We start from the raw sequence: 14,234 nt of genomic DNA, 5'->3' as shown, positions 1-14,234 counted from the left end.
CTACCCACTGACGGACGGAGGTGTCTATATAGTGTATGGACATTTCTAGTCTATTCCCAGATTCTATGCGTCACTACAGGGTAAACACTCTGGGATTCACTGCCAAGAGCTTAACTGTTGACTACAGTCTACTGTATACCCCATACTACTTTCATCCTATAACGCTTGATGCGAGTCAGTGCAGAGAATGCCGAGGCACAGAAAAACATAATAATGCTGCCTATCTGACTGTGTAATGGACATTTTTCACACACAGTCTTACACATGAACACACACTAACACTTGGTTCTTTTATCCCATTTCCAGCCTCTATGTATATTGCAGTAGGTCACGCAGACATCGTAATTGAAGCCGTTTTCACAATAGGCAATGTAGCAGAAATAGAAGCCACTTAGTTTGTTGTGAAAGATCTTTCCCTTCTGAGACGTTTACTCATAAAAGTATCTTCTTGGACTTTTGGAACAGAGACCCATAGCTCAAACCCAATCTCAGTGTGTCACTATCCCAGAAGTCATGTCCTTGGTTTTAAAGTCACAACTGTTTGATATTGAAGAGGTAATAGAAAATGCCAAGGTAATTAACTTGTCAATGACTAATTCATGGTTATATTCCTCCTTAATACCATTCGGCACATGATTTCCAGGTCTAGTCACAACATTGAATTATTCAGCAGTACTTAGGCTTGTTAAACCATAATGCTCCAGTCTAGTGGGAGAAAGCGATTTGAAGATGTTCTGGTAAATCAATATAGGCAAAACACCCCGGTCCTGTCATTGTCATACAGCAGGTAAACATGTTCTGACCAAAACTGAATTTGACATTGAAAGGAAAATTCTGCTACATTAAAAATGTACATATTGCATTTTCTATCTTGAAATTAGTCTGTGGATTAGAAGTGACTCTAATCTACACTGCTTTGTTAAGATTGACAACAAATGCTAGTATTGGCAATAAACTAATTGATTTCAAACTGGTAAAAAAAACACTCAAGCAGAAGAGACCTGTCATTGATTGGATGTGAAATGTCTGAGATTTGTAACCTTGCTTATGTGTTGTTTTTTTTACAGCTGTAAAGCTGTTTTTACACTGGTACTGGCCTGCTTTTAGTAATGTGTCAGCTGTTAATATACATATTTTCCACTTCTAATAGCATTACTGGTGGACACCATCCTGCAAATATTTGGATTAATTAAATAGTAATCACTGTCAAATTAACATTAATGTATACTGTTTATTAGTTGTTTAATGATCTCAAGTATGACTATCTTTCCAATTGCAATATGTTTGTACTCTGTTATGTTGAGTATTGTCTTTCTATGGAGTTCACTCTACACCTCCATAAAGCACTCTCTCTTTCCCTGCCTTTCTTTCTCTCCCTCTACCTCCCCCACACAGTACCCTCTGACCGAGTCCCGCCCATCATACGCCAAGGGCCATTCAATCAAACTCTAGCACCTGGCTCCACTGCCCAATTGCAGTGCCACGTAATGGGCAACCCTCTGCCCAGCATTCAATGGGAGAAGGATGGCCAGAGGATCCTGGGCAATGAGCGTGTGAACCTCATGGAGAATGGCACGTTACAGATCACAAACCTGCAGGTAATCCCCAAAGACAATGATGAGCACAAAATGTTCCCAAAGACTATTATTAATACAGAATCTTCCCAAGTATTCTCTTTCCCTCTTCCACTATAAATGCCATTTACCCAGCATGTAAGCATATTCGGTTAAAGGTGCAGTCTGGTACTTTTGCAATTAACAACATATAATTTTAAAAATAGCCTACCATTTTGAGCTGAATGTGAATATGTTGTTAATATAATGCATAGTCTATAAGTAAAATCATATGATAGGAAGATGAAAGGAAGTAGTTTTGGTGACATTTTCAGTAGGGGTTAGAACAAATAGTCGAATTGTCGACATTTCGTCAAGGGTGGCATTTATCGACAAGTTAATCTAATTTGCGAAAGTTACAAAAAAAATCTGTATTACCGATAGACTCACTTGGCAGCAGTAATGACAGGTTGTTTCTTATAGACTAAACAAATCTGGCTAACGGCCAAGTACAGGAAATTATCACAGCTAGCAAAAGCATACCTGTGCATCTCGGCAACATCGATAGCCTTCCGGGTGATAGGGTTTTCTCGGGTGCGGTCTGATAAGTCTACAGACTAATAAGCCTACCTGTCAACTCCCGGAGCACGTGGACATACTAATTTTTCTAAACAAGAATAAATTAGCATAATAATATGGACATTGCCTAATGATTCTTTATATTTTTGTTAAGATCTTGCATCTGTCGATGCGCTAGACAGATTTTGTTTGGTTTTAGTTAATTAATTTTATATAATTAATTCCTATTAAGCTTCCTTCCAATTATATTTTTTTATTCACTGGAGCGCATCAGTAGGTTTGGTTGATTTAATGCAGACTGTAACATAAAGGGAATGTATATTAAAAAAAAATTGCTGGCTAGATGATCTAATACATTTTGTATTTTGTTGTTATGCCCAGAAATCATTGAAACAAAGACATAAGCTAATGTAAGGCAATTCATACATTTCTCTGTGCTAATGTTGAATTTACATATTACATTATATTTACATTCATTTTTTTTCGCTTTTCGCTTTTTTTAGCTGAGGAATTATCGATAGTGAAAATATTTGTAATGCACAATTTCCTCTCCATGCACTCTGAGTTTCATTATGGCCAGAGATCAGAGCAAATCTTTGTACATTAACACAGAATTCAATTCAAGGAATAATTCAAATCAAGGAATCAAAAATACCTGAGCGTTATATTCCACTCAGCATTAATGCAATTTACATTTAATTCCAGCAAAGGAAACTGTCCTCAATAATGATATTTACTCATTGACTGGCATGGGTCAAACAACCCATCCACTCAGACACATAATGCCAATCTAATGATGCAGTTATTAATATTACAATATTGGACTTCTGCAGTGGATTTTTTGTGGTTTATGGGTGACTCAGTGACTTAGCAGTAATTAGCTGTCGCGTTTCTGTGGTTGCCAAAAAGCTCAGCGGTGATGCATAATGGGTAAGGTAATGAGCAAGTGGGGTCGTTAGCTGTCGTTAGCACTGGCATGTGAATGGTAATGAAATCCATTCTACCCAGAACCCTCTGGGGTTACGGACTGCACCTGCGGGTCACCAGAGTGTGTGGCAAGCTTCAGGGCCTGCTATCGCGTTAATTAGTTGATTGTCGGGGCCACAGTGATTAACGATCGCCGTGACTTTAATTAATTCTATGTTGAGATGGTGAAAAAAAGGAGGGAATGAGAGTCAGAACAAGAGTGCGAGAGAGAGAGAGAGACAGAGAGAGAGAGGGAGCTCAATTCAAGCATCACTGTGCTCCTAGCCATTTAACAAACACTGTTTGAATGTCCTCCTCTTTGTTGTAATCACTCTATTCCCCCTTTTATCAGGGCATTACTCCTTTAACCAAGACAGAGGGCACAGGAAGTGGATTTCAGGGGAAGCATGAGAGGAAAGAGGGGAGGGTGTTGTTGGGGGGAACAGACAGATGGTCTGTTTGTTCCTCTTTGGGACTGAAGAGATGCCCATTACCCTGTGACCAGAGCCAGACATACCTCCCTGAGGAGAGACAGAGGGAGGGAAAGAGGAGGAGCAATAGGGAGGGAAAGAGAGAGAAAGACAGAGTGTAAATGGGGGGAAGAGTAGCCAATGCCTCAGGAGTAACCTAGGGGGATCCAAATAAAATACTAAATGGGGAAAAGAAAGGGAAAGAGAGGAAGAAAGAAAGAAAGGGGGATGTTGGGGAGGAATTAAGTAGTGAGAGAAAACAGAATATTGACATGAATAGATGGAGAGAAACAGAATAATATATGATACAGTACTGAGAAAGAGAACTCAAGAAGATATCAGAACAACGATGAAGGGTCGAAAATAAAGTCATTCCACAATCAGGAAAGAGCTCAGACATTTGGCTCCCAGTCAACGCCCCTCCTTCATGTATTTTTTACAATCTGTTTAGCGCAACGCCCAAAGCTGCCAACCATGATTAATTGTCAAACGCCCGCCTGTTTACTCCTCACTCCTCTCCCCCAATCACCAGGCAGAACCCTGGGCATGTCGCACAGACAGCCACATCATTGGCTGCCAGACAGATCTATTCAGAGTCTGATGGCCTATAAGAAGAAAGAAAGAAATGTGATGTGCTGTTGGACTTGGAGTCACCTCTCCTGCCTCTCTTGGGGCTTTTAGACAGGGCACTTAGACTTGAATAATCCAACGCCACTATGACTGGCCACACACACCCACACGCACACATTCACATATACACCAACATTCAAATACACACACATAATAGAGTGACGTTGTGGATGGCAACCTAGCACCAGCAACGGTATGATAATCTTTATTGCATTCTGTTAGCTCAATGTGTCCTTTCCTTGTGTGCTTTGTATAATTCATTAGCTTTCATTGTGAATATGAGTGGTGTTAAATTATACAACAAGGCTGAAAAGCTTCTGTGTGTGTGTGTGTGTGTGTGTGTGTGTGTGTAGCCCACTAACCTGCAAGCGGTTGGCCATGAGCTGTCACCACCATTAGATCCTTGTCTGCAAATGAAAGTCCCTACATCTTCCACTGTTGTAAACAATTTCTAACCCTTGTCTCGCTCCCAACCGCCAAATGAAATTTTAATAGACACAGACACAGACAACACACTTAGTCTCAAACAAACATACACAAACACGCACACAAACACACACACACAAAGTTTCCCATACTACAAACTCACACGCACAAGCCTTGTCTCAGCAGATAAAGGTCAACTTTAGATATTCCTCCATGTGTTCTAAAAAAAGAGTGCTATTACAAATAAAGTGAGTGCTATTTCATTTGCTAGGGCGTCGTGTTGACTTTGTCTTTTTGCAGAGGCCACGCTAGTTTTCCCTGCATTTGTCATTCCTTCACTTCACCCATAGACATTTTACGACCCTGGACAATGTCATGTACTTATGTGAAACTGTGAGATCCCATTGCGTGCGCACACTCAGGAGGAATTAACACTGTATTTTCAGCCTGCATTGGTGGTAACTGTTAGGTGTTCTGTTTGAAGCACAGTCAGCCACAGAAGTACCTTTGCAGAACCCTTCATAATTCTGTTCAGAAAATGAAATAGAGCTTCACAATGAATACAATATTTCCACCACAAGACAACATCTGTGGAAAACTGAAGAATGCCTATTTGTTGCTACTTACTAAAAGTCTCCTTTGAAATATTCTGTGTTCTGGTCTTCCATTGTCAAAGATATTTGTAATGTCAAAATCAGGGGGTTGTACAAAACAGTCATCTGCAAATGTTATCCATATGCAGAGTATCAAAGCCATGAATTTATGAGTAAAAAAATTGCTGCTTTGGCTGTGGTCCAATTCATTGGTTTCTGAGAACAATCAGAATGGTTTGACTATTTTTGGATAGCCAGACAAAAGTTTTACTTTGGTACCACTGTGGTACCAAAGAATCAGTGTGCAGATATCAACTGTCTCCGAGCAGAAGTGCAGACCTATGATTGGGTTTTTGTGGAGCTGTAGCTTTTCAATGAAAGGGATTAGCTGACAATGTTACAGACATTCAAAAACATACTCTTTTACTTTAAAAATAAAAATATAACACAAAAGTACATATGGGTATTGGTCTTTGGAGAGTCACCATTATAAATAACTGTTGGAGACTACAGATAATCTGTAGATTGTGGGCAGATGTTCATGTTGACTGGAAAGATTTGCCCAGGAACACTGAATGTAAAGAGGCAAAGGTGTTGTGCTTCAGTACATGTTTACCGATGTTAACTAGGACCTTTCTGTTCATGCCAGGAAACTGACTCAGGGGCCTACACCTGTGTGGCATCCAGCTCGAGTGGAGAGACAACATGGAGTGGAGTACTCACATTGAAAGGTACATTTGTGCACTTCCCTATAGACCATTAGCATGCCTCTCTGACATCTGTATAAAATCAATATTGGCCATAGGAATTCTACTCCCTATTGTAATACATAGAGTTCAGGTTTACATTTTTGTTACTCTTTTGCCGTCTTCCAACAACAGCTATAGTATATTAGTAATGGTTGCAAGGAGATGCACAATCACCTCACTTCTGTCTCTTCTTAAATAAAGTTGGATCTGCTTGCCATTTTCAGAGAGTGGAGATTGGTCTGTCCCCCAGGCATCAGAACCCTTCCAGCTGCCCGGACCACCCCAGAAGCCTGTAGTCACCGACGTGACCCGCAACAGTGTCACCCTGACCTGGCAACCCAACGCCCATGAGGGCGGGGCCGCTGTCACCTCCTATATCATTGAGGCTTTCAGGTGGGTGGACTGAGCTCATATATTATGGAGACCTTCAGGTGGGTGGAGTCAACTGCTATATCATGGAGGACTTCAGGTGGGAGGGGTTAGCTTCTATATCATGGAGACATTCAGAGTGGGTGGAGTCAGCTTCTATATCATGGAGGCCTTCGGGTGGGTGGGGTCAGCTTCTATATTATGGAGGCCTTCGGGTGGGTGGGGTCAGCTTCTATATTATGGAGGCCTTCAGGGTGGGGGGAGTCAGCCTCTATATCATGGAGACTTTCAGGTGGGTGGAGTCAGCTGCTATATCATGGAGGCCTTTGGGTGGGTGGGGTCAGCTTCTATATTATGGAGGCCTTCAGGGTGGGGGGAGTCAGCCTCTATATCATGGAGACTTTCAGGTGGGTGGAGTCAGCTGCTATACGTTAGACTGGTAATACGTTGCCTAGAGTAGGCTCCACTCAATGCCCGGTTGAGGTGGAAAACAAACAAACTTGCAACAGCGTAAACAAGACAAACTAGCTAGGTTAGACTAATAACACTTTTTATGCAGAAGAGTTGCTGTGTAGTTGGTTACACCGACAATAAACCCTGATCTCAAATCTGTTCCCCTGCTATGTCCTAAAAAAGATTCATATTTTCTGTGCATCTTGTGTGTTCTATGGTAGGCATAGATTATTCGGTCGAAACAGATGGACGGGAATCATATCAGCTCTTAGGAAAATAATTATATCTGAAAACAAAATATACTTGCAACTGTATGTGTGTGGGTGAGCCCTGCTGCCTCATGCCTAGTTCACCAGGCTCATGTCATGACGTAGTTACTGTCTGAAGACTTAATGTTGCTAAAATTGTGTTTGGAGTGTATGTGCACATGTATATGTGTTTTCCTGTGTCCCACCGACACTTCAGCTTGTCCTCCAATAATGTGACCTTGGATTTATTACAGCGAGTATTGGGAGGCCTTCTGGAGGAATATTTACAGCTCAAGCAGCTTTTATTGCTGTTGCCTAATTGTATAGGTCGGCTGTAATGTCAGTCGCCTGCTGCCCCAATTGCTGGGCTGGAAGGGAAAATAAAAAGAGAACAGATGAAGGAAAAATATATGTCTGAGCAGGAGTAATAGGACCATGCCACAGAGAAACAAACAAGGGCAGACAGTAAATTAAAAGCTAGCAGCAGGAAAAATAGGCAAATGGCACCACTGAAGGTCAAAGAAGCAAGAGCAAATTTCCCTTTACCTTCATTTAATGTGTTGTTCACAAGACGGATCTCATTATTTCAGATCAAAACTGTATCATTATGCAAATCTTCTCACACATAGTTGTTAGAAAAACAAGCCAATTTAAAATGACAAAATCAAGAAACTGAACAAAAAAACCTGTCCCAAACACACAGCTGGCATGATTGTCATTTACCAGATGCGTTCTGGCATGCTGTGATGATGCATCGTGGGTAAAAACCTGAGTCGGCTAAAAATAGCCCCGCCATCATTGCCTGAATCTGTCACCAGGCTTGGGAACGCAGTGCGTCAAATGAGCGTGGCAAATGGCAAAGCACAGTTGAACACATCACTTAATGACTAACGCGGCTAAGCCCCAGCAAACAGCTCAACACTGGCTCCACAGTTCTCTGGGCTCCGATACGATTCTCTGTAAAAAGACATAGGAGTCTTTTTTTTGTCTTTACCAAGTTGTATTCTCTGTAAGATGATGGTGAAGTTAAGTTTATGGTCACCATTGAATGTGGAATTGGAAATTACAAATAATATGACATCACTGTGTGTGGTCTCCTACTCTAGCCAATCAGCAGGCAGTACATGGCAAACGGTGGCCGACCTGGTCAAGTTGGAGAAACACACAGTCGGTGGTCTCTTCCCCAACACCATCTACCTGTTCATAGTGCGAGCTGTCAATGCCTACGGCTTGAGTGACCCTAGCCCCATCTCTGAGCCCGTCCGCACTCAAGGTCAGTACCTGGTTGTTAGTGCAGTGTTAAAAGTATATCTGTGATAAAAGTGGAGAAAAACAATCTCATTTTAAAGCCTTACATTATGAAGGCTTCAAACTTGTGGGCTGTTCAACCAACTTATGGGCTGTTCAACCAATCATACTGTATATGTGAGATAAACTACTGGGTTTTTATTGTTTTAGTTCTTTGTGTATTGATTTTTTTTGTTTGATGATGGTGTTTGCAGATGTGAGTCCTACCGGACAAGGAGTGGATCACAGGCAGGTCCAGAGAGAGCTGGGCGAGGTTGCTGTTCAGCTACAAGAGCCTGTCACTCTCACGGCCTCCAGTGTGCAAGTGTCCTGGACAGTGAGTACCTTACTGTCCTGGTGGAGACCACAAATAGGGACAGTAAAACAATGAAAAGCTGACCCTTCACTGGCCATTGAGGAAACATATTATTATATGACTTAGGTGGAATGATTAGTGTAAAAGGGACATTTGCAGTTAGAATTATAGTTAGGGGTTACATTAGGTTTAGGTTTAGTGTTATGTTTAAGTTTTTGGGGTTAGGTTTGATTTTTGTTAAGGTTTAAGGGAAAATAGTATTTTGAATGAGAATCATTTTGGGTTGACCGCAAGCGTAGTGAAACATGTCTGTGTTTAGGTCTCTTCACAGTGCCCGTGGTGTCTTGATGTCTGCTGTAGTTGTGGATGGAATGGCGTTCTATGTGATCACGTCTCTCTACGATACTGTCTGTAACTCCACCCCTTCCCGTACTCTTCTGGGTCTCCCTTCTTTCTCGCCTCCCCAGGTGGACCGTCAGTCCCAGTACATCCAGGGCTACCGTCTCCTCTACCGGCCCGGAGGCGGCACCTGGCAGCTGCAGGATGTCAAGGCCCCATCAGAGAGGCTGGCCGTGATAGCTGACCTGCTCAAAGGCACAGAGTACGAGATCAAGATCCGGCCCTACTTCGATGAGTTCCAAGGCAAGGACAGCCGACTGCTGTTGGTCAGAACTCCAGAGGAAGGTAAGACTGGCGAAAACCTGAAAACTATTGACAACGCTCACAATTACTGTCCTTGTTGAGACTTTATCCTTGACTTACTGTCTTTGTTGTATGGAAGGGTGGAAAACTTACACAGAACTTTCATGTTTAATTTCAGCTATAATTTGTCATGAACAGTCATTGCTGTCTAAAATATTCTGCCTTGAATTTACCCATTTAGTCTTTTATTTGTATTCTTTTCAATTACTTTGCTTGTCTTGGAAGGCATAATGCAGGCTGCTTTTTAGTTCTCTGACTTAATAAAGCCACAGTGTTCAAGGGCCTCTATCATTGAAACCTCAGAGCAGTTGAAGCATTTCAGTCTCAATTGGTTTGCAATTCCCTGTGTGACCTTCATTCTGTGTCATCAAGACAAAGCACTATTCAGTTCAATAACCACTTCATGGAATTTGATGAGTTTGACATTTATATTAAACTCCAATCACATTTTTGCTATCTTGCCAAATGCACCCATTTCATCTTTTCTATGTATATTAAAATTAAGTTGGGGCTCTTTCACACCTTGCTCCTCTTTCCCTGCAGTACCCAGTGCTCCTCCTAGAGCTGTCACCGTGGTAACAGTGAAGGTGAGCAACAGCTCCAGTATTAATGTGTCCTGGGAGCCTCCCCCTGCTGAGATGCAGAACGGAATCATCCAGGAGTACAAGGTATGCTGACTGTAGCGAGAACACCATTATTGAATCAGTCCAATGACTAGAAAAAGCAACATGGACATTTCCTATTAATAGTTAAACTCCATAGTTCATTTAGGATTCATTAAAACAGATATTGTACTTAGACACAGAGGGGTAACTAGGAATTGTTTCGATTTTTTTTAAAGCAAGTACAAGAAACTAAGAACAGTTGACAAATACATTCTTAACCAAATACCATGCTTCCAAACTTAAAACAGGGGAGGAAAACAGTGTCAACGGGCACAACTAACATGGAAGCCTCTTTCATCTCTCACACCAACAGGTGTGGTGTGTAGGCAACGACACCCAGACCCGCTACCACATCAACACCACTGTGGAAGGCACCGTCCTGTCCACCGGGCTCAAGGGGCTGCTCCCCGGCATCCTGTACCAGGTGGAGGTGGCAGCGGTGACCAGCGCTGGAGTGGGTACCCACAGCCGACCTGTGCCAGTCCTTATCAGTGAGTCTCCGAAAAACACAAATCACCTCCAGGATATCAGGCAGAAGGACAATAATGGCGGGACGCTAAAACCACAACACACATTGTTTAATGAAACAGGCGCATATTGATCACTTGTGAAGCAACATTTTTAGAGGCTGTCTAATACTTACACCTGAATGGTGTATTATTTGTAGCCTTTTAAACCCCACTGACATTTTGTCTCACATCACGTAAACCATGCAGTGTTAGAATATTCACAGGGTAGAGGAGTTTTCCACTGAAATCCTCACTGACTTGCCGTTTCCCCACAGAGCTCCCACAGGAAGCCCCATCAAAGCCCGGTACCGGCAGGGGCGAGGAGAGTGACGAAGGCGTTGTGAGCCTGGCCGAGCAGATCACTGATGTGGTGAAGCAGCCAGCGTTCATCGCCGGCATCGGTGGAGCCTGCTGGGTCATCCTCATGGGCTTCAGTATGTGGATCTATTGCCGCCGCAAGAAGAGGAAGGAGCTGAGTCACTACACAGCTTCATTCAACTACACGCCCGCAGGTATCTCACGCACCTCTTATACACCACGTAATGTTGTAAACCATATAAATGTTCTCCTGTACTTTACAAGGACAACTACAGTATTTAACAATATATTGACTTCGCCAAACCATACTGCACCACGTCCTCCTCCCAACATTACAGATGGAGGAGCCCAGTACTGTTGGTTACCTATTCTACTGGCTAGTTAGATGTTTTCACCTGATGTCCCGGGTTTAAATAAGGCCCTATTTGGAGGGTTAGAATGAAAAGCAGCTATACTCTGGGTCCAGACACATGGAAATGAGAACCTCGGCATTTTAGTATTTTACCATTCCATTCACACCTAAATGCACGTCTCCTTTCTGCTGCAGTTGGCTTTCCACACGGAGAGGCGTCTGGGCTGAATGGACGGTAAGGATGCTTGTGCAGTATGTTATTTCAAATAGATTTGACTATTGTTATTACGAAACCTTCTAGTAAATCCATGTTGTGTGATAAGAACTCAGCTATGGATTGGCAGATAAAAACAGTGTTTCATGTCTTAGGCCTGGCATGCTGGGTGGGAACATGGGCAACTATCCGTGGCTGGCAGACTCTTGGCCAACCACCAACCTGGTCCACACTGGCAAGGAGGCAGTGAACTGCTGCACCACCAAACACGAAACTGAAGAGAGATACTACAATGGTATGAAACACAGCCTGATCATGCTCACCGTGACAACCAGGGATGATCTCTGTGTATCAGTTCTGCTCATGTGAAATCCACTTGTATGACAGATTTGGGTGTGAATCCCCTCTGACAGCCCAACAGGTTAAATTGTTGAGGTTCCCAACCTAGGGCCCGCACCCTCAAAAAGGTGCCTGTGATTTCTGAGCCCTGGGCCTTACCTGATTTGAGGGGTAAATATATTCTCTTTCATCCATTTTAAAGGGGGTGTCATGAGCAAACAAACTTAAAGGAGATATCGTAATGTTCTCCCAGCTTGTGGAAGCCAGCTGTATTACAGAAACACTGGTACACATTTAAATCAACTCTCCTCTTATAGCATACTCACTGTACTCACTTTAAATTTTAGTTTACAAGCTTACAAACGAAAGCAATATAGAGGTAGATGGCACAAAGTTTCTCTACACTATACAGTGTTTGTTTTGTCACAGCAGATATTAGATGACCTTAATGTTGGCAACAAGGAAATTACAATGGGATTCTGTTTGCCATGTCTGTTCATGTTCCTCTGAGTAGAGATGGTTGAATGTCTTAATGATATCGATGGAAAAGAGGGAGTAGGTCGTTTTCCAATTGGACCAATATAAATTATACATTTTACGATACAATTCTGTACGCATTTCTGGTGAATAAATGTTGTAAAACATATATACTGCAGATACATTAGAGAAATCTTCTGATAATACAATGTCATTTTTTTTTATTATGGCCATTTAATGGAACCGCCCCAAAACTTCGATTTCACTCGAATGCAACTGCTGTTTAACCAACACAACTAACTGAACGTCACTGTCAGTTAACTGTAAGCCAGATAAGTATTCTGTGGGGAAGAAAAAAACAACACTACGACACGTATCCCACAATATTATTGTTGGATTTGTGGGAATCACTACGACACATTTTTTGTGTGGTGTGGTCAGTGACTAAAATAACAAAAGATGACCCCAGTTGAACCTGACTTCTTCCCTCTGACCTACTCCCCACCAGAAGCGGGTATTTCCAACTACCTGAACCAGACTGAGAAGTACAGCACCGGTGGCTCTACTGAAGGCCCAATCTACAGCACCATTGACCCCACTGCTGAGGATCTACGGAGCTTCAACAGCCCCTACTCCTCCACCACGCCTTACGCCAGCACTCCCATAATGCCCTTCACCAACCAGGCGCACCAGGGATCTCACAGCCCTACCGAGCAAGACGGGGGCCACTGGATCACTCAGCCTGCCGGTCCCTCCTCCCAGTATGCTCAGCCCGAACGCTGCAGGATCGAAAGTGGTAAGACTGTACACAAGACTGTGGGTCCGATGGTTGATGTTTAATGGGTGGGGCACGAGGAACTCAAAAATGACATTCACATGTATTGAATGTCAACATATTAAGAGAGCAAGCAACACATAGCCATAGCTAACCTACTACCTAGCAAGAAAGATGAAGTGGTTACTTACCTACTGTTTGTAACAATGAAAAACTTACCAGCAACCAACAGGTGGGTTGTCACTCCAATTCAGTGCCATTTGAACTTGATTCCTTGGTGAAAATATAACTTCTGAATTCACCAAATGTTAACATTTAGTCAAGCAATTCAGCTGTTCCAACACAGAATAAGAATAAATGACAATATGAACTGCCCTCTGTGACAAAGTCACCGGACTGACGGTAACAAGGTGGGCAATGAAATCATAGATCCAGATAAATCCCTCTGGTGCCAGAAGAAATAGAAACTTGTGTGACAGTTGAATACAAGCTTCATAAAACATGTAGGTCCGTAGCAAAATGCTGGATGTAGGCCTATAGCAAGCATTTCAAGCATTTTTCTTAAATTCTCTGTGTGGCCTTTATGAAAGTTCTCATCATTTAATATATAGGCTTTCAAATGTAATATTTATGAACAGTTTGTACGTAAAATATCCTTGGGCTTTTTCCTGGTACATCACTAATCTATGTATTTATGTGTTCATGTAACTCAAGCCGGTAAACCCAAGCAGAAGTCCATGGGTAAGGCGGTGAAGACCCCTTCTCTGAACTGGACCGAAGCCCTCCCACCGCCCCCCTCCTCTGGGGAGCTGGAACAGTGCGTGCTAGAGGAACTGCCAGTGGAAGAGCACGAGGACATGGACCTAGGGTAAGCACGCAAACACTACCAAACAAAATGTTGACCGTTTTCAATTTGCTCAGGGTTAAGAGAAAACTTCATCAATGTACCATGACACGTATATAGAAACATATATAGACCCTTGGTGGCCCCGTTCTTCCTTTTCCACCTTCCCAGGTCTGATGAGGATGAGTGGTGCCCGCCCCTTCCAGAGAGGACCTATCTCATCGAGGGTTGTGACGACGGTGCAGCTCCTCCCTCGAAGGTTGACGCCTCCTCCCCAGCCACCTCCTACAGTCACCAATCCACCGCCACACTAACGCCATCGCCCAGAGAGGAGAGCCGCCATCCTCCCCACGACGCAGCACGCTTACACCACCTCGAGGGGCATCTGCACGCACGGTAT

The 14,234-nt window shown here is 42.9% G+C and overlaps 1 protein-coding gene across 1 annotated transcript in view; it reads left to right on the top strand.

Moving 5' to 3' along the window:
* The window catches only part of robo3 (roundabout, axon guidance receptor, homolog 3 (Drosophila)), a 159,926-nt gene that overhangs the window by 134,120 nt on the left and 11,572 nt on the right, over window positions 1-14,234 (top strand). The window contains 14 exon segments of the mRNA XM_020048525.3: window positions 1,396-1,598; window positions 5,867-5,948; window positions 6,191-6,359; window positions 8,143-8,309; window positions 8,539-8,660; window positions 9,107-9,323; window positions 9,885-10,009; window positions 10,320-10,497; window positions 10,791-11,027; window positions 11,381-11,420; window positions 11,555-11,694; window positions 12,724-13,011; window positions 13,705-13,858; window positions 14,006-14,230. Of these exon segments, the coding sequence (XP_019904084.2) occupies window positions 1,396-1,598; window positions 5,867-5,948; window positions 6,191-6,359; window positions 8,143-8,309; window positions 8,539-8,660; window positions 9,107-9,323; window positions 9,885-10,009; window positions 10,320-10,497; window positions 10,791-11,027; window positions 11,381-11,420; window positions 11,555-11,694; window positions 12,724-13,011; window positions 13,705-13,858; window positions 14,006-14,230 (2,347 nt within the window).

This window comes from Esox lucius, chromosome 7 (assembly GCF_011004845.1).
Source record: "Esox lucius isolate fEsoLuc1 chromosome 7, fEsoLuc1.pri, whole genome shotgun sequence".
Lineage (NCBI taxonomy): Eukaryota > Metazoa > Chordata > Actinopteri > Esociformes > Esocidae > Esox > Esox lucius.
Note: the sequence above shows the minus strand (reverse complement) of the source record. Positions and strands in the feature narration are given on the sequence as shown.